Source organism: Microtus pennsylvanicus, chromosome 20 (assembly GCF_037038515.1).
Source record: "Microtus pennsylvanicus isolate mMicPen1 chromosome 20, mMicPen1.hap1, whole genome shotgun sequence".
Taxonomy (NCBI): Eukaryota; Metazoa; Chordata; class Mammalia; order Rodentia; family Cricetidae; genus Microtus; species Microtus pennsylvanicus.
Genome location: NC_134598.1, coordinates 12,525,741 through 12,547,606, shown reverse-complemented (window position 1 = coordinate 12,547,606; position 21,866 = coordinate 12,525,741). Strand labels below are relative to the sequence as shown.

Sequence of the window (21,866 nt, the reverse complement as noted above, 5' to 3'; positions counted from 1 at the left end):
CCAAATATCTCAAATCTGCCTACTTCTCAGCCACTAGCCAAATTCCTAGTTTCTAGAGTCTTGTCTCTTATTCCTTCTCCATTCAGTCCACCTTCTACAGAGTAAAGTGATGGTTCAAAATGAAACGGCACCATAAAAACTGTGCTACTACACTTAGAACATATTTAAATTACTATTTTTTATTTTACATTTATTTATTTTGTGTGCGAATGTAAGCACATGTGTGTAGAGGTCAAAGGGCAACTTGTGATCTGTTTTTATTTCCATCAGGTAAGCTCTCATGTCAACAGGCTTGGTAGCAGTTGCCGTTACACATTGAGCCATCACATTAAGTCATCATGTGGGCTGGATTCTTTAGTTCTTAAATTTTATTTTTTTCATGTATATGGATGTTTAGCCACTTCTGTGCCTGGTTCCCGAGAAGGCCAGAAGAGGGCGTTAGATCCTCTGGAATCACAGTTACAGATAGTTTTAATGTAGCCAGCGCTTGTCATCTCTGAGCCATCTCTCCAGCCCTCTCTGAATTCTTTAGTGATTTTTACCAGACTTCCTATAATCCAAGATACTCACTCTCTCACTGCTCTCTTCTCATCTAGTAAACTGATTTTCTGGCTCTTCTGTCATTAAATGACTTATTATATTTTCCATGCTTCCTGTACCCAAAAAGACCCCTCAATATCACTCATTTTAGGGACTAAAGGTGTCCACATTGCATTTTAATCCCTGAGAGACAGAGCTGTCCTTTTGCTCGATTCAGGTAAAGCATGAACCCCTCACTCATCTCATTAGCTTGCCCAAGTTTTGTACTACTCATTACTAGAACTCTGGTAGTTCCTTTGCCTATGTGTTTATTCTGTTTCTTCCCATTAAAGTACTATGAAAGGTAGGAACTGTATTATTTGTTATAGTCTTGATTAGATCTTGGAATACAACCACATTCAGAGTTGTACTCAGTAAATCCATAATGAATGAGTAAATCCTATCACAATGTCTTCAGTAGGCAGTTCAGTAGATTCTTGGTATCTGCAGATTCAGCACTAGTAATTTCTATGCAAATGATTCACTGGGTCATTTCAGGTTTCAAAGACTCTCTTCTTAGCTCATGTTCAGAGCACCACTCTTATAAGGAAGCCTAATTCTGGCTCCATTACTTGTCATCTATATGACCATGCAAGTTCCTTAACACTTCATGGAGTTGGGAAAAGTCATGCACAGTAAATACTGAAATATTAGTGTTACCCATATTTTTTGTGCCCATGACAGCTGAAGGAGTCAACAATCTTAACAGTGAAGAAAAATGAGACAATCTAATAAAGTGACAGTTTTCACCAGAAAACAGACATAAGGGGGAAAAAGTTATGATACAACTTTGATCTATAATTTGGAAAGTTATGAAAAATTTTGAGGTATATTCTACACAAAAGGGAAGATTATACTTACTATTATATGAAACCAATTAACAACCAGAAAGTTTGCTATTCCCTACACTGTTTCATACTAGACCTATGTAAGGCCTTATACTATTAGTTGATCTACTTATCTTCCTTGTTATAAATTCAGCAAATATTTACTATGCTTTCCATAAAACAAAGTACTAATAACACAAAGACAATTAATACACAATAAGGAACTGCAGCATAGCAGTGTGCCTACACAGCGTAAGGGAGAGTGGTATCATCTATATACATCTCTGGTATCAGGAATGATACTATGTGTATTAGTCACTCAACAAGCATGTTAAACTCAATTCCTAAAGCAACTGCAAGTTACTATTCTGTATTTAACAACGTCAGTCTCATCAGTTTTGAACCATGTCAACTGTGCTCTCTTGCTCTACAAAGCACACTATGTTTATACGTGAGTTTCAGTCACAAGAGTTAGGTACACTATGCCACCACTCACAAACCAGCCGTCCAAATCCTAGAAAGATTTATTTCTTTCTCAAATAATGGCCTGAGACCTTTCAGAATCCAGACAACTATGTCTATAATACAGCATCAGGACAGTTAGTTATCTAACTGCTATACATAATTCACACTTTAGATAATGTTTCCTTTTTCTCCACTCCCAAGACTGTAAATACTTACGCTCCAACTATGCAACTACTTCATTTCAATGCAATGAAGATTTAGCCCATTTCAATCAGTACACAGTTTTACAGAGCCCAGAGACAGGAAGGCTGAAAAATGGCTCAAATCTTATGCACACAATTAGAAGACAAGTGGAGAACATCACGCAACTTGAACATTATATGCTTTCTGCTGCTATAGTTACCAACTGCTGAGCAAAATCTACACGAACCCTCAGGTGAAGTTGTATATTATTCTAGAGCCTGAAATCATAAAATCCTCTAATCCAGTATTTTTTGGATACCTCATAAGCTTATCACATAATTGTTTCCACCCCAATCTGACAAAGCATACATCCAAGTACTCTTGTTTCCATCCCTAGAGGGTCCTCATCCTGATGTTTAACTTCACTAAGTTTTAGCAATGGAACAGAAGAATTTCCTTCCTCACTTCCACTATCTCTTACTTAAAAAAAAAAATCAAGACTAAGCAAAAAGTTGGGAGTATACAGTTCAGTCTTTGCCTAGCATGTGCAAGGCCAAGACCTAAACATAAGCCTCAGAAATCCCAGTCCGTGAAAGGCACAGGCAGGAGGATCTGAGCTCCTGACTAGAATGGCTGTGTAGTAAGACTGTCTCAAAACCTCAGTCTCACATACAAACAACAACAAAACCCCAGAGAGAGCTTACATTTGAACAGCACAAATCACTAATAAACCTAGTAAACTACAAATAGAGAGTTAATGGCAGTACTTAATAGGCTGAGGTGAGAAAAGAATTCTTAGGTTCTGTCACTCTCAGTGTATAATTACAATAAATGCCACAAGGATATTTCTAATCCAGTCCCCTATTAATTCTTTATTTCTCTAACCTTCACTAGTCAGCTCCTCACATTTTAACAAATACAAGGAAACTTTGACCCCTCAAGTCTCACAATGTAGCTTGTGTTCTCTTGTTTCACAGTGTGTTTTCAGACTACCTACTATTTAAATGATGTATTTGGTCCCCTGGGGTCTCTTATAAAAGGAACTGGCAACTAGGCTGTCTTTTGTCACTAACTGTAAATTCCAAATGTGAACCCTGGAAAACAGCTGCACGCTGAGCTAAAACAGTTATCCTAGTATTCATTTTTCAGTAGGCTTTTTTCTAAAACGTCAGTTTAAAATATTCAAAATGCTGCTTCACCAACTTTATTAAATATAACCATTTTATAAATCAAAGTTCAACAAAAAATGTTCATCATACATAGCTTTTTTAAAAATTAGAAAGATATTTTTTCTAAGAAAAATAGATCTGCTTGATCAGCAATCTTTGTATGTCCTTCACACCAAACAAAGCAAATTAAAGAAAGCTGGAGTCAGTAAATATCTGCCATGCCAAGGACATCACCACCTTCCAAACAGTCCATCCCAAAGCAACGTCACATCTGCGGGTTAAAAAAGCTCTGAGGTCTAGACAGCTGGTTACAATCACTACTTTGAAATAACCTCACTTTCCCAAACATATCTTTTATCCATTTTCTATCTTCTTTCTACTATGATAAACTATGGGCTTTAAAAAGCAAACAGGCCTATGTAGTTGCTGCACTGAAACAGAAGAAAGCTTTAAACAGCTAGGCATTTCTCCAGGCAGGCTTCCCAACAGGGTAAAAGTCACACCACAAATAAGCTAACAAGAACATGTTTACTACGAGCTATAATATTGCCTCAAGAGGTAGGATTAAACATTTGTTGATTAAAAAAAAACTCCCCCTTTTAATAGAAGGTTTTAAACATGTTCTTGCTTAAATACGAAATTTGTATTTACTAATTCTGCATTAGCAAACTGTTGCAGAGCAAAAGAAGAAAACCATGAAAGACAAAAAAAAAAAAAAGATGGAAATAATGCTCATCTATACAAAATATGCCACATCCCCCCAACTTTGACATTGGTCAACAGGGTGAAAAAGTGGTTTAACAAACTGTTTTGACACTTGTCAAAACTTAGGTTCTCCTCCTACAGGGCGAGTTTCAAATCAAACTAATTTTGACTTGAAATTGATTACGACAGTGATCAAATACTTCCCTCTACAGTTTGCTGGTAACTTAGAACACTTTATCCCAGCTCCCACTGACAGCAGCAATAAGAAATAAGCCGATTTTTTAAACTCTAACAAAGATGATAATATCTTATTAGTATGTAACATTTGGAAATTTAATTTGAAAAAAGTTTTATGATTTTGAGTTTTATAAAATTTTATGTGACGGTAATAACTAACATTTATTGAGCGCTTACTATGCGCCAGGCACTGTGCTAAGCGCTTTAAACGTATTATAGCACTTTGTAAAATAAAACCTTACAGAATGAAAAGACCCTCAACTATAAGTAAAATTTTAGGTGTTATAATCAGGAAAAACCAAAACAAAAATAAATAAATTAGTATTTTCTACTAAATGAAAACTATTTCTCAAACTGTTGCTAAATGGGCTTACTGCAATAAATAGGCCCAAATCTAAACAAATTAAACAATAAACAAAACCAACCAAAGGCAAAAACCTTTAACTTTCTCTAACTGAAACATAAAAATGACTGCTTTAAACTGTTTAGAAAATTTTCAAGAAACTGCAAGAGAACATACAGATATACATGATGTCAACGTAAATTGCAACATATCCAAGAAATAACAATTTAGAATTAGTAAGGCCCAACATAATGAGGTTTCCTACACAAGTAAAATAAAATTTTGAAAATCAACTATCTTCTGCTAAGTCCTGTAGTAAACCCACAACAGTAGAATTGTCTGTTCTTTAATTTTTTCCTTAAATATAAAGAATCCCAGAATAAGTACAAAATTCTTACTTTGTTGCCCGTATAAACTTGCCCCAAATTGAGACAGCTGACCTGATGTGGATGGTGATGCCAGCATCTAGAAACAAATTAATTACATTAGAGCATAAAGGAAGACAGAGCATTGCAGTTACAAGTCTATACTTCATACCAAAAACCCAAGTCAATTTGACTACCATAACCAGATGAAACCAAACTGTGCAAACAGAAATAATTAGTGCTATGAGTTTTTTTAAAGTTATGTTAATGTATAGCAACACCATTACTTCACTTAAAAAAAGCTAGCCTACTAATGAAAACATAAAGCTAAAATCTCAGTCAACTTTATAAATTTATGTGACACTGAGTTTAGAGTATACATCAAAACAAATTCTAAATTCAAACTATTACCAAAATAGAAAATTTTGTACTTTATAAAAATACATGCTGATTTTTATATTCACACAGCTATATAAGTAGAGAAAAAACACCAGCAAAAGACAAGTAAAAAATACAAACAAAACCACAAATGTGGTATCTGATTTATATGGTCTCTCGTTGGATGATGTGGACTTCTTCGTATTTGCTGGACAATGAATGCACCTGAATTTACTAGAACAACGTTGTACTTTCCTAGAAGAATACAAATTTTTTTTGGAGCGGAGATGGTTTTTTGAGGCAGGGTTTCTCTGTGTAACAGTCTTGGCTGTTCTGGTATCTGCTTTGTAGACTACGCTGGCCTCGAACTCACAGAAATCTGCCTGTCTTTGCCTCTTGAATGCTGGATTAAAGGTGTGTTCTACCACTGCCCGGAAGAATATAAATTTAAAGGCATGTTACATTCATAAATCATGCTGTTTCTTTTTTTATTTCTTTACAGACAGAAACGCAGGAGTGCCATTTATAAAATAGATATTGAGGTAGAATAATTGAGGACATGTAAGCCAATGTCTCAATATTCCATTTTATACAACCATAGAAACATTTTAATTAAACAAAACATACACCATGAAATCAATAAATGTATAATCTAGTGGGAAAAGAGAAAAAATTATGCAATTATATTCCAAGGTAGTGCAGCAAAGGCTAACACAAAAGTAGAACATCACTGAAAAAAGACCACTCTGCCCAAAGATAAGGAAATCAGTCAATTTCTGTGGGGTGTTAACACTGGATGAAGAGGCATCTCTTAGACCAGCAACATGCAGGTAGTGCAAGATTAATGTCATAATCAGATAGCATGGTAAGAAACAGTGGTGACTATGTAATAGTGATTAGGAAAGGAGATGACACTTAGTCCTACTGAAGAATATCAAAATGGGAAATAGAATGTTGGGGGCAAGAGCCCAAAGGGCCTTCTTTAATGTCAAACAAGATGGCTGCCAACTATAACAATAAGAAAAAAAGAATGTTAAGCAAGGAAATGACAAGAACAAAATATGTGCTTTAGGAAGGAAATTAATAAAGAACTGGATGGAACTGGTGAGATGGCAAAGCAGAATAAACGCTGAACTGTAAACAAGGTATTACAGCTTCAGGAGTCACTGTTTTATCTTTGTGCAGCTGGAGCATGGAGAAGAGGGGCTGCCGAGGGGAGAGTCACAGAGAACAAGGAAGTCCTGGAAGGTGGAGACGTGCTGCACTGACTCTCAAGTTTACAAACTACACGTGATGGGTGTTATCAGCCAAGGCACAGCAGACCCCACAAAGGGGGTGATTATACACCACTCTAAAATAGCAACCGCTACAACAGAATTAATTTCCTAAAGAGGCAGCAACTCTGTGTGTGTGTGTGTGTGCGCGCGTGTGTGCAACACACATATTCTTTCTTACATCCAGGCTGTGTATTCTAGACAATTAACATTAAAATTATATAACCTTTATCAATCAAATAGGTCAAAACATGGTCAAATTCTTTTGTTAGGGACCTATAGTCACTATTGATACCATATTAACTATAAATATTTTATAGACATATTAAAAGTTACTTCCAAGCTGCATGAAAAATTGAATGAGATGTATAATTTTTAGTAAATCTGTAGTTGGCGACAAAAGGTTTATATAAAATAGTTAAGAATCATGACTTTGTCACCATTATTAGCTATAAAACTGAGAAAAGAATTGTTTTCGAAGATTATATGAGACATTGGCCAATATAACTATACGACTTACAATGAACATAAATATCTTCAAATGCACACCTTAAAATGATATTCTTCTAAAAATGTATGCTTACTGAATACTTAATGCCAAAGAACAGACATTTTAGTGGGCTTTCTCATAAAGCCCAGAAATACGCAATTAAATTACATGCACGCTGGGTTGAGCACTGAAGGAGGAGAAAGTAAGAAGGACTGAAAATAAATGTAGAGATGCCTTGAGACTCTCCGGCTCGTCATAGTGTGCGACGTTAGACATCACTTCCTACACTGAAAACACTTAAGTTATTAAACAGCGCATTTCAAGAACACAACAGCTTCACGAAAATAAGAAATGTACTCTGGCAAAGCACCAACTACCATTAAAGACCACAGAAACTTTGTGTATTTTAAGTGCTAAAAGCTAATCATAAAAAATGAATTTCTCAGAAAAAACATAAAACCTTAGACCAAGAAACAGTTTACGTTGCAGAATGCAGTGTAAGTAGAAATACCCCAGTTTCACAGACTCAAAGACAGTAAAAGGTGGAAAAAGATAAAATGTTATGTTATCTGTAGAATGATGAAACCATCGTCATTCTGGTCTACCATGTTCCCAGTTTAAAAATACACTATGCAACATTCATTTCTCAAGGACTCTACACTGAAGCCAAACAACACAATAAAAACTTGTAGAAGCAACCCAAAGAATAATAATAGCCTTAGTTATTTATTCTAAGTTCTTAAATTGCCCCTTTACCTGTTCCTAATGGGATCAACACATTAGAACTTTAGTTGTTGGCTTCAACCGGGATGCCACTATGCAAGCCAGGCTGACCTCAGAGTCCAACCCCTCTTTCATCCATCTCCCAAGGTGGAAAGCTCCAGAAACCACATCTTAAAAGTTATTTTCATTAAATAAAATGTAGGTACAAGTGACATCTGTGCCCAGTAACTATCTCCAGCATTAAGTCCTCCATCTCCTTTATGCTTCCTAATGGGGATGACTTCTTGTGCTTACTCTCGCCAATAAATAGATCTGCTATCATTAAACCTAGCTTACAAATTAAAGTTTGGTGGTAGAATTAAAATTTTAAAATAAAATTTCTCTAGCAAGTATTAAAAAGAAATAAGTTTAAAATTATAAAGTTTGGTCCAATTTACTTAAAAGAATGGTGATAATTTCTCTACTTCCTTTGAGCAAAAAACTATTAGCTTTTGACTGTATCTTATCTACACAAAGGAAAGTATATTCATGCATGTATACACATAGACTAAAAGAAAAATTTAAAATAATCAATGGTTTAAAGAAATGATACCAATGAAATCAAACAGAAACAAAGGAAACAAAGACTAAGAAGAGGCAATACTACTAAAAGGAATAAAAGAAACAAGACAAAAATAAAACTGTTTAAAAAAAATCACAAAACTTGACAGCTTATGAATCAGATACAGTAAAACTAATTTACATATATAATCTTTAAAATGGTAAAATAGTGAATTTTCAATACTACATACCTAGGATGAAAATGTTAAAGAAAAAAGGATACTGTGTGTGTGTCTGTGTGTGTGTCAGAGAGAGAGAGAGAGAGAGAGAGAGAGAGAGAGAGAGAGAGAGAGAGAGAGAGAGAGAGAGAGAGAGAGAGAGAGAAAGAGAGAGAGAGAGAGAATACATCCCTGGAGAGAGGGAGAGAATATGAGAATATATCCCTGGACAGTTCTAAAGTGCAAAGTTACAGAAAGACACAGGATTGAACTGGTTCTAGCAATTTCACCCTCGAGGGGCTCTATATGCACTAATAATACCAAGTCTGCATAGCAAAAGGAACTTCCACATAGTCACCCAAATGATCTCTCAAAACAGCATTTTTAATCCTCAAACTTACTTTTAAAACTACATACATGTGCATGCTTGTACACACACACACACACACACACGCACACACAGATTAACTATCCTTCAGTAATTCGAAATTGTAAATCCAAGCTCCCTCCCCACAAAACCACCCAAAAGCTGAAAAATCTGAAAAAAATTACCACAGTCTTGATGTATAAAAAGTTTTAGAACTGGTTGGGGTATTTGGGATTTTAGGTACTTTTAGTCTGAAGTATTCTGGATTAAGAAATACTTAATCCATATGCTAATCTGATGATTAAACATTTTATAATTATGTTGTAGATAGTGAAACTGGATGCTTCATAGATACGTCATTTTCCCATCATTTTACATTTTAACATTAAAATATTGTTTGAATATAATGCAATTGTTATTCTATTTTTTAAAATTCTAGAAATTACCTGATATCTAATTCCAACTACTTTGGAATATATTCTGCTTTATTTGTACTTACACAGTGAGTTCCAAACCAGCCAGAGGCAAACAATGACCTTATCTTTAAAAACAAAAAAACAAAAAAACCCTGACATACGCACCCAGACCATATTCTATTAAAATGTATAAGATACTTTTAAAGATTTTTAACATTCTATGTGTCAATAAATGTAATTTTCAACAGTATCTACTCCCCTTCTCTTAAATGAATACAGAGCATATATTTTCTAACTACTACAGATTCTAAGAAGATGGCTCTAAAGAGAGAGATAAAATTCTTGCCCCTGCTAAGTTTAAACTCCAGTGACTTAAACAATAACCAGGGACTTGCAGGCACTGATAAATGCTATACATTTTTCTACTAAAGTTTTAAAATTTTCATCTTTATTGTTTATTTTGTCTGCACATGTGCACATGTGTGGCTGCATACGCCCCAGAGCTCTCAAATGGAGGTCTACCATTTGTGGGAGGTCAGTTCTCTCTGTCCACCATGTGTGTCCAGAGCTCTCAAATGGAGGTCTACCATTTGTGGGAGGTCAGTTCTCTCTGTCCACCATGTGTGTCCAGAGCTCTCAAATGGAGGTCTACCATTTGTGGGAGGTCAGTTCTCTCTGTCCACCATGTGTGTCCAGAGCTCTCAAATGGAGGTCTACCATTTGTGGGAGGTCAGCTCTCTCTGTCCACCATGTGTGTCCAGAGCTCTCAAATGGAGGTCTACCATTTGTGGGAGGTCAGTTCTCTCTGTCCACCATGTGTGTCCAGAGCTCTCAAATGGAGGTCTACCATTTGTGGGAGGTCAGCTCTCTCTGTCCACCATGTGTGTCCAGAGCTCTCAAATGGAGGTCTACCATTTGTGGGAGGTCAGTTCTCTCTGTCCACCATGTGTGTCCAAACTCAGGTCATCAGCCCATGGGCAGCAGACACTTTACCAGCTCAATCATCTCCATGGCCCTGATACTACAGATTTTTGAAATGCAGAGAATGTAAAAGATAATGGGCTAGTTACATAGTACTGCACCGGTGTTCCAGATGAGAAACTGAGGTGCACAGAGATGGCTTATTTTGCCTAGGACACAATGCGTAAATCACGTAGCTGAAGTTTAAGCTCATATTAGATTTTCTACAGCTCACATTCAGTCACCAAAGTGATTAAAAACACTTTATGGAAAATGTCAATGATAAAGCCCTCTTTAGTAGCAGACACAGTCGGTCGGTAAAGGTGCCAGCATGCATGTGAAAAGCAGGCACCCCCATGTATACAAGCCCAGTGTTGTGGTGAAGGAACCCTGAGGTTTGCTGGCCGGCCAGCCCTGCCTAATCTTTAAATCCAGGTGTCTGTGAGAGACTGTCTCAAAAAACAAGGTGATGGCTCCTGAGGAATAATGACTGGGGTTGACTGCTGCCCTCCACAAGTAAACACATAAATACACTCCCACCAAAAACGACCCCCTGCCCCCACCTGCCCCCACCAAAACCCCAAAAGAGCAATATTCCGCTACTGAGCTACATTCCCAGTCATCCTTTTGAAAGGAGGTGAATATTGGTACTGGAATTAGTACTGCTGTACACTAATGAATACGCTTTCATAAAAAGGGATACAGAAGACTTTACCCAAGATGTTAAAACACTCTATGAAGTCAAAGCAACTCAAACTGTTTTAGTCTTTAATAGATACTCAGTAGGATTTTAAAAACATGCTCGGGAGCACTGCAAACTTTTAGATATTAAGGGGATCATCTCACTTGGTCATTAGTAAATATTCTAAAACTCAGAGATAAGCAAATTACCATCTATGAGCAAAATCCAGCCCACTGCTAAGTTTTGTTGAATGCATGACTGACAGCCATTTTTACATTGTGGTTATGGAGCATCCCTCATTCTGCCTCTCAGTCTACACAGCCAAGTTACTACCTGCTTTTTAAGAAAAAGGTTCTCTGACCCATGATCTATAGCATAAATATAAGTGGATAACACCGCAGAGCCAAAACAGTATCTGTCACCTTAAACCAGAATATGTTTCTAATGGGCATAAGTTATAAATCAAGTTATGTGTCAGAATAGGAAAAGTCTTAGGCAATGTTCTAAATATACCTAAACCAGAAAACATTAAAAAAAAAAAATCCCTTGGGCTAGGGATATGGCTCAGTGGTAGAGCACTTGTCTAGCATGTACAAGGCCCTGTGTTCAATCCTCAACACACATGAAACAAACAAAAAGCCCCAAAATATTGGAAATTGTTTGCAGACACAATTTAACCTAATTTAAACATTATACAATGTAAACATATATTAAAAGATTACATGGTAATCCTTTAATATGTAAAATTTTTGTTTTGTGTAGTATTTATTTTTAAAGAGAAAATTTGAGGAATCATTTTTAGGAAAAATGATAAATACCTTTGTAATAGAAAAACCACAAAGAGAAAATTTTGAGAAGATACTTGTAAACAGAACTCAAGAGCACATCAATGTTGAAACATGGAAGATGAAAAACACAAGTATTACAGAATCCACAGAAGGTCAATAGTCATATGAAAAGACACATCACTCTGTAAATGTATGCACTCACATTTAGAAATGCTTTAATATATGTACACTGTTTTGGTCTGAAGTGAACTGTCTGTCAAAGGCTCATATGTTTGAGCCAAATGAAGGCACTGTGAGGAGCCTTGCTAGAGGAAGTGAGGCACTAGGAGCAGGCCTTCAAGTCTTGTAACCAGGTCCCACTTCCTGTTCACTTTGCCTACTTCCTGGTTGTGGATTGCTGTGATTAGCTGCCAACCCCTACCTTCACCCACTGGCTCCTACTGCTACACCCTCCCTGCCAGGAAGAATGCATCCCCTTGAATTCTGAGTCAGCATAAATCCCCTTCCTTACATTACCTTCCTTAGGCATTCTGTCACAGCAATGAACAAGGTAACATACATCGAAACAATAAACTTCTTTGGTCTATTTGCCAAGACTGATGAGCTGGTATTCTTAAAGGCACAAGGAACGCTAATGACATTAAAAGTTTTTATACACATTCCGATGGAATATGTCACCATGTTTCAGAAACTTAAATCATTCTAAGAATTTTGAAGAAAATATCTGAAGTATAAAATTAAAGTCCTAGCAGTAAATTAGTCCTAACATGCTTTGAGTTTTTCTGGTCTGTATATCTATACTTTTAAAATTTACATAGTCTGCCTGTACTGTTTGCAGTATCAGAAACAGCAGCAATCTTTCGTGCCTGTTATATTGTTATCACCATTTTACAGCTAAGGAAATAAAGGCTTTGAGACATTCCTGCTAGCAGGCAGTCAGGACACAAACCTATTTGTACTGCTTTTGAGTTCAAATTCTTTGCCTGCCTATTTTATTACTTCTTAATTTAGTGCCAAAAGTTTCATGAAGGAAAATATTCTGTCACTTCTATATTGTGAGCCCCTGGGTGACATGGATATGCTAATCCTGATTTAAAATCATAGTAGTGATCTTAGAAGACACACATTTCTTGTATAAAGTTATTTTTATATGTATTTTATGGTTTTGCCTGCATGTATGTCTGTACATCACAGGCAAAAGAGGGCACTAGACTTCCTGGAACAGGAGGTAAGACTGTTGTGAACTGCTATGTGAGTACTAGGAGAAGAAGCGGGGCCTCTCAATGCTCTCTCTAACCCGGGCAGGCATTTCTGTTATTCATTGTCTGCATAAGCTCAATTTTGGATTTCTGTTTAAATCTTCACACGTTCTCAACTAAACCCATCAGCAGCAGATTTATCCCATTTCCCTAGCACACTCGGCTTTCACTGTATATCCACAGTCAAAATCACTATCACACCCAAACTGTCTGCAACACTAGTGACGGAATCCAAGGCTTCGCTCACTCTAGGCAACTGCTTTACTGCTCAACTCCACTCCTCATTTTTTAACCTATAAAATCAACTCTTAAATCATTCAAGTGTAAGTAATAATTCATCATAATTCACATCAAATAGCAAATATCCTTGCAGTTAAGAAACATTAAAAAACTAGGTGACATTACTTCCTAAGGTTTTAAACGGGCACACTAACAATAAAGCCAGAGCACATGTAACTTGGAAGGAAAACTGATGATTTGTTTCTAAAACAACAAAATTTTCAAATAAAAATGAGGATATGGGATAACCAAGTCCTAATGTGAACCTAGGCTTTAAATAAAAACAAGGACACGTTACAGTTACATACTCAGAACTGAGAGCACTGTTAAGTAAATCAGGGAGTAGCAAATCCATAAAGTGTTAGAAAGAAGAAGCTGAACAGATACCGAGGATCAGAATATTAACTGGCTTGACTAAAAGGTATAATATACAAACTAGATTAAAATGATCTGAACAAATAAACTTCTTTTAAAATATCCTACAAATCTGTTACCTTTCATGTGGAATAGATTACTGAGCTATTGGCCTTCCAAAGCACAGATCTCTCTAGTATATAACCTACACAATGGCGAAGACTTTTAACTGTACTATCTGTAGCTGAGGAGAGACTTTTTTTTACTTGCGGGCTAGAATTACAGTCATAAGATTACACAGTTAGGACAGAGTCTATTGAAACTTGCTATTTTATGTACCTTGAAATCTGTACAAATGTGTTCACTCAACTTTTTATGGGCACTTGCTTTATTCTAAAAATACTTCCTATGAAACAAAAACCCCAGATTTCCTCAAAGTAACATTATTTAGGCCAGGTCTCTGAGAATTTCCTCTAACAACATTATCTAATCTCAGCTTAACCATCACCGGACACTAATGTCTCCCATTACAAGGCAGGGTTTTTATCTTTGTGTCCCTAGGGGCTTACAACTATGCTCAGCACAGTCACTAAATCACAGACAATCCCTGGAATTCACATGCTCCTCTTCAGGGATCTAGAAACAGGCACAGGCTGCTGAGGAAACATAGTGTAACTGATAACTTACATCTTTCTCTGACCGATGTGGGAACATAGAAGACTGGCTGTAGTACATGTTCTCATCATGGTAGTCGCTGTCCACCCCCTCTACAAACTTCTTTCTTGAAGCACCAAACATGCTGTTTGTCACCTAAACAAAAATATTACTTTCATCAAGAATAGTATTTTGGAAAAGTCCGGCTTTATTTTCCCCGTATGGAAACAAAATGAGTACTACTATGATCCTGAGACAGAGTCACTAAGGGTGATGGGACTTGTGAGAAAGATGCAAATCTGACTACATGGTATCAGCTCCCACCCAGGCCCTGAGAGCAAGAAGAAAACAATTCTGTTAACTTTTATCAAACTAAATCACTTATTCTTGGGAAAAAAAACTCACAGCTCAAAATATAAATTCTCCAAAAACAGTTAAGTTTTAAATCTTCACATATATTACAAACATCAGTGTCTGTCAATACATATCCACTTTTAATATTGTTTAAGAGCATTTTTTATTCATCATGGGAAAGGCATTCTAAAATTTTATGCTAAGTCACAACTATCTCATATAAAACAGGATAAACTTAACATGATGGTATACATTTACAATATTTTATTTACTGCTTATTCTTTGGTTTTAAAGTTTTTATAAAAACATTAACAATTATAACTTTACAACAAAACTAGTAAAAACCTGTGCTAATTTTTAAGTTTATAAAACTATCAGCTTGCCAACATGAAGTTTTTTGTTTCTATTTTGTTTTTAAATAGGTTCTTACTATGTAGCCTAGAGTGGCCTTGAATTCCTAATCTTTCTACCTCAGAGAACTGGGATTAAGAGAAGGTGTCACTTAGTCTGGCCAATGAGTCATTTAAGGCCATTATGTCTTCTCGCTCCTGCCAATATTCTGAAGCTTAGAGTAAACCGAAATGCCAACATCAGAGATTTAGAGAGACTTGAATAACATAACTACATTGTTCTAAGTATACTCAAGTCAACTTTAATGTCTTACTTACTCACGGCTACGGCTATTCCTTCAAACAAAAACTAAATAATCTTAGAGAAGAACCACGCATGCCTACCCACCAAGCTTCTAAATACTTTCTAAGCATTCTCTAATAAGGACAAAAACATCCTTTCCTGGGTTTAATTTCAGAAAATGAAGAGTTACAAAAAATGTAGATCCACTACATTAGAATTTTTACTTGTTTTGCAGACATTAAGAATACAGCTAATTTTATTTATAGGATCTTTGCTGATGAACTCTAATTTTAAGAAAGAATAAACATGGACAAAAGCATGTATATCATATGTAGTTAAATATCTAGGCATCTCCCGTTAAATTTACATACATGAATGAACTCAAAATGATAAAGTAAACTTTTCTTTGAAAATATTTACATAACATTATCATTAAAACCAATTCTAGATTCCTAAAATCCCGAAACTGGAATGAATTATATAGAATAAGTCACCATGTTTAATACCATGCAAATGAAATGCATCCTCTACTGTATTTTCTGAGTGTGGGGGTTGTGCATAGAGGGAGGGAAGTGGGGCAAGAGGGAGAAGGGAAGAGGCAGAGAAATTACATATTAATGAGAATACTAATCATTCTGACATGACTTCAATAACAACAAAATAGCAGTCACTGTTCCCCAAAGGTGAATCCTGACAGGGTTGGGTACAGGGATAATATACTTCTGATCCATGGCAAGATAGAAAGAGGAGAAAGATGTTATTACTTTTCCTTACAGCTAGATTATTGTTAAAGAATGGGCCTTTGTTCTGTACATAATGAGGGACCAGGATAGAAAGATGTTTTGGAATGAGTAGAAATAGTAAAAATGAAAAGAAAACAAGAAATGAAAATAAAAGTAGCAGCAGGAGAATAGCTGTAGAAAAAAAAAACCCTTAATTAAGAGAGCAATCCCTCAGGGGTATGAGGGATTTATCACAGACTGCATTCAATGGTGAGTGTGAGAACTGAAGCCCAAGGTGCCCGAAGGAGCTATACATCAAGAACAACTTTGTAGGCCTGGAGGCCTTTGGGTTTTGCCCATGTGAGATGGAAAAATCGAGAGTTAGTGGTATTTGGGGAAAGTTCAAAGAGTGACATTAATTTACCATGTATGGTCTATGTGGGATGGAAGCAGGAAGAGGAGTTAGGAAGGTGGCGAGGAAGGGTGATGGTTTAGGACTACAAAGGTAGCAGATCTGGTGGGTGAAGTGGCTGGATAAAGGACAAACTCTGACCAAGAGCAGATAAGGATGGGTAGGCGAGAGTGGCATTAAGAAGAAAGTTGTTTACATTCTCTTCCTGCAAAAAATAATGAGATTCTAGAAATCACATTCTATCAACAAGAGAGTATGTCAGTATTATAATGAAATCCCTAGTTATCACATATAAATGAAAGTCATTTTTGTAAATAATTTTTAAAAATAGTTTTTTTGTTTGTTTGTTTTGTTTTGATTTTCAAGACAGGGTTTTTCTGTAGTTTTTGGTGCCTGTCCTGGAACTAGCTCTTGTAGACCAGGCTGGCCTCGAACTCGCAGAGATCTGCCTGCCTCTGCCTCCCGAGTGCTGGGATTAAAGGTGTGCGCCACCACCATCCAGCAAAAATATTTTTTTTAAATTTAAATTAAATGTAAAATTAAGTAACATTCCCTCTTTCAATCAGAAATAAGTATTGTTACATTCTTTGATTAGGGGCTTGCATTGTAAATTGACTGACTCTTGATTCTTCTACCAGATCATGAGAACAGAAGCATAAACATTACCCTAGGAATAATGTTACATATCAAAATTAATATTTCTCATGGGGGAACATTTAATTGAAACATTTTCATCATTCTTTTGACTCCATAAGAAGTTATATACTTTTTAAAGCACACAGAAAGGTTAGCTTATACTAATATTCTCTACCAATCTCATTTTTCTAAAAGAATTTTATCTCACAAAGTAGTACAGAGAACTATGCTGGGCAGAATGAAGTATATTAAGCTGGCTTGGATTTCTAATTGTATTATTTTATGACTTATGAAGGCACAATACCAACAACAAATTCCTGCGATATACTTGGCATTTAAGTACACCAATTCAAAGCCAAGTTCAGTAAATCTGAATAATTACAAAACATATTTCAAAACTCTCCAGTTTAGATAATCTAACCAACAATTTCAGAGAAGATGTCTAAGGATGGCTGTGATGGAGAAACTGGGCAAGGCTTTAAGGTTTCTAAATAAGGGAAATAAACTAGAGTACTTTATAAATTTAATTAGGAAACATGCACATGGTTTTTACAGAACAGTAAGCAAAGACAGGAAAAGAGAAAAAGTAGGACACATTACCTATGTATATACCCAAAGAATAGTAATATTTAACAAACAGCACACCTTTCACTTAGATCCCCAGAGGCCAATCTTTCTTGAGAACTAGCATGCTAGCAAATGGGCACAGAGCTCAGCCCTGAAACATCCTTTCCATGTAAGGAACCCTTACCTACTAACAAATACACAATGATTTCAAAACCTTTCTCACATCGCAACTGAAGGTTCTAGCACATTTAAGCACTGCCAAGCCCTTCTACTCCCGAAGTGTAACTTCATCAACAAGAACAGACTTACACTGATGTGCTAACTCATGTTCTCTTCCACTTCCTCCACACAACCAGCAAGCGCTGCTTTCCCTCGGCTCTTAATCCTCCTGACATGTGTCTTAGTTTATGTTCTAGAGGCTCACTACATGAACCCCAAGAAAAGTTGTGCTAAATCATGGAAAAGCTTGAATAAAAGCTCTAATCTTGAACAAGCTGACAATCTGATTAAAGACAAATTTGTGAATAAATTTGCAAATTCAAATACAAGATCATTTAATCTGTCTAAGGAAAAGTGAGTGCAGACAAAATTTTGATCATACAAACAAAAGTGGGAGAAGAACAACTTTGGACCAAGACAAAACACATACTAAAGGCTCAACAGTGAGAAAAACCTAGAAACAATGGAACATTCAGTACATCTGGGTGTTTTGGCAAACAATAATTCCAATACCAGGAGGTAGAAGTAGAAAGCTCTGGAATTCATCAAGGCCAGTTTTGGCTACATAAAGTTTTTATATCAAAAACATCACCTCCCCGACCCTGCAAAGAAAGTCCCCAACCCACCCAAATGAAACAAAACCCTTTCTATACAGCTAACAGAACAGGCTATGGAAGAAATAGTAGGTGAGAAAAGCAGGCCCTTGAGTGCTAAATTAACGGGCAGAGCACAACAAAGGAACAGAGTATAAACCTCTAGGTTGGGTAAAGTAAGCCACTCTTACACTTTACTGAAATCTACGTGATCTCAACAACTAGCCCAAGCCAATCAAGCTCTGAATACTAACTGAAGTATCTACATCACCTCCAGTCACTTACGAGCACAGGCAGTCCAACAGCATCCCGAGAAGTATTCACCAGCCTGTTCCTCACGCTCCTCAAACCTACTTTCCTCCATCCTCACAATTTAAAAGATCGTTTATGCTCATGGATCTGCTGATCAAGCTCCTTCAACCACCTGCCCAGATAGATAAGCTTAAAAGCTCCATGTAATATATCTCCCTGACCTCTCCTCACAAAATCCTTCCACCATTTAATTACTGAAACACTTTCAGTTGCTCCAATTCCTTTCCACCTCAGCGCCTTTGTACAAGCTGCTTTCTCACTGTCTTCTTTGAAATTTTAATGCCAATTCTTAATCAGTGAGAGAAAGCAATTTATCATAACTGTAATTGTAAAATGATACTTTTATCACCCTGTATCAGGCAAAGCCAGGTGCTGCACACCTTTAATCTAAGCTTTCTGGAGGCAGACATAAAAGTCAGACAGATCTCTGGGTTTGAGGGGCCAGCCTGGTCTATATGGTAAGTTCCTGGGCAGCTGCAGCTACATAGCAAGGTCCCATCTCAAACAAACAATGTGCCATCATTATAATGCTATGAAGCTAACAAACAATTAGCATCCCTTATTTTGTATCTGGGAAAACTCAAGACCAGAAGTTAGGTTATTTGCTCACCGATACGTACATATAAGGTATAAGTATCTGATAAGTACATAGATAGGCTCTGATCCTAAACTAATAAGGTTTCCCTTTTACACACTATGGTGACCCACAGTCAAACATAAATACAACTTATACATTACTGTGTGTTTTCTTCATAAAATGTAAAGGGGGTAAGAGTCAACATCATCATCAATAAAAAGGACAGTCCTTATTTTGTGATTGACAACAGAGAAAGTGTGGGATACTACAACAAAGCTTACTATATCTGAAAGGTCACTGTAGAAGACAACAGTCTCTACAACACTGATCACACCTATTTTAAAGAAACTTAGATTAATCTTAAGAGCAAAAATGTTTGAACAAACATCACTGTGTTAACTGCAGAGTAACTGCTGCAGCACATAGTGGTGCATCCCCAACTTCAGGAGCAAAGGAAGGAGGCCTGAATCCGACAAAAAAGGCAAAATAGATCAACCACTGGGCTGAGGCTGGCGTTCAGTTGTAGGACTGATGATCAGCAAGACCTTGGGTCTGACTAATTCCCAGCACTGTGGGACTGGGGGGTGGGGGGATGAGAAAAATTACTCAAGGGAAACTTCAAGTAGAAAAAAAACACAAAAATTAATATATATCAATTTTCCACATTCCAAATGTGAAATTTCTAGAGTAAATTTTACTGTAACCAAACTCTAACTTTTGTTATGAAGCTAATGATTCAAATGTTGTATGATAAATACATAATACACATCTAGAAAGTGGAATAAATCTATTACGGCATTCTTTTCTTGGGGATTTTATGTAGTAGTATGGGGTTTCCCTGACAACATGCTGATGCTGGTACCCAGCAGAAAATCAATTAGCTCACAATGGTAATTAAAAGGTATCTGAGCTGGGTACTATGGCTTGTTCCTACAGCGCCAGCAAAGAAGGACAGGCTGAGGCAGGACAGCTTGGGCCCAAGAGTTTATAGCACACCAAACCTACAAAGAGAGGCCTTGTCTCAAAACAAACAAACAAAAAAACAGAAAATAACAAAAACTGCTAGACAAACAGAAAGCACCACAACCACCACCCAAACCCTAGACTAGTCTTAGCATGTTTCACTGTTTCATGGGCACCAAATTTTTTTCTCCTAGCTATGGAGTTTACATTGGCATTGCATTATCAAAGAAAAGCTAAAAGTGTTCAATGGAAGGACAAGTTAGTAGCAGAGAAACTCCTAAGTTCAGGATACAAAACAATCCCTAAAACAACAAAGAAATGTCCCACTGCAAGTAGTTGAACGCGTTTCTCAGGACCGGGGACAAACGGTCTGACACGTTGCTGAAGGATATGTATTTCTACATGGCACTCAGAAAACTAAAGTTTTAGAACTCAGGAAAGAGAAACAAACTACTAAAAAAATTTACATTTGGGAGTCTGTAACGTCAACAAAATACTTTGTATTCCAGTAATCTATGACTCACAGATACCGGAAAAATGTCACCTATACTAGGTGGTATCAAGAATTTGTTTCTCCTGGGTTTAATTTCAGATGTCTTGCTGTATGCTCAAGAGTCATGCATCTCATTGTGTGAATTACAGGGAACAGAAAAGAGTTCAGAAGCCCTGGCTGAACCGTGTGGAGATAACATGCTTTAACTGCATCCTACTTATTTTTGCTAATGGCAAGCCCAGAAGCACAGAATGTCCCAGTCCTCCTGTCACACTTAGAGGAAACATGCTGGAATTTCTCTGTTACCTGCTTACCATCTTAGGGAAGAAGAAAGCACACTTAAAGCTAGTGAAAGCTTAAAACCCGCCACCTCTTCAGACTCACAGGGCAAAAATTGTGGTCTTTGGATTTGCTTTTTTTCTTAGCTTTTTTTTTCTGAACTTGTGTTTTCTTTACACTAGACTTTTACCTGATAATTTACAAAATAGCGTTATGAAGAAAACACAAAAAAAAAACATTTCTAAACTAACAAAATGACTCACTGGCAAAATGGCCCCATCCACCCTCAAAATATAGATGATAATACCATGTTAAACCCCAGCTTTCCCCACCATATACTTACCTGTGCAACTTCTTTCAACATTTGCTACTCTGGGGATTGGAAAGCTCAGAGCTGGAGGCTGAAGTGAAGAAGGAAAGGTTGGAGGGTGAGCCATGGCACCAGCCCCACACTAGGAGCTCCCCTGAGATATTACAGCAGGGTTGACACCATAGCTCTGAAGTTCAAACTCCAGCAAACGATAAGAAAGGAGTCCAACCAGAACATGATAAACGGTGGGATTCTTCTGCTCTTTGAAAAATAAGGAAATCATGCTATAAAGATCTGAATGTCCAGTTTCAACATTTGACTCCTGTTTATCTCTTCATTATTACCCAACCCCAGAATCACTTTCAGACTGCGTCAAATGCTAATTAAAACAATCAAAAAAAAGGGCAAAGCTCTGAAGAATCTTGCACTGTCCCAGAATATGTGAGGATAGGGCTTACCTGGCCTTCATGAACACACACTAGGAAACTATGTTCACACATGTTACCTTTCCACTCCTTACACACTCTAACACTACGCTCTC

General features: G+C 36.8%; 1 protein-coding gene across 11 annotated transcripts in view; it reads right to left on the bottom strand.

Moving 5' to 3' along the window:
- Nucleotides 1–21,866, bottom strand: part of Cnot2 (CCR4-NOT transcription complex subunit 2) — a 91,120-nt gene that overhangs the window by 25,293 nt on the left and 43,961 nt on the right. For 4 of the 11 annotated variants that reach the window (XM_075954578.1, XM_075954575.1, XM_075954585.1 and 1 more), the window contains exons 3-4: nucleotides 14,289–14,411; nucleotides 4,907–4,973 (exon numbers count right to left, since the gene is read on the bottom strand). In XM_075954578.1, coding sequence (XP_075810693.1) covers nucleotides 4,907–4,973; nucleotides 14,289–14,411 — 190 coding nt within the window. Of the gene's footprint in view, nucleotides 1–4,906; nucleotides 4,974–14,288; nucleotides 14,412–21,358; nucleotides 21,582–21,866 lie in introns of those variants that run through there. The other 7 variants (XM_075954582.1, XM_075954583.1, XM_075954586.1 and 4 more) reach the window with 4 other exon arrangements.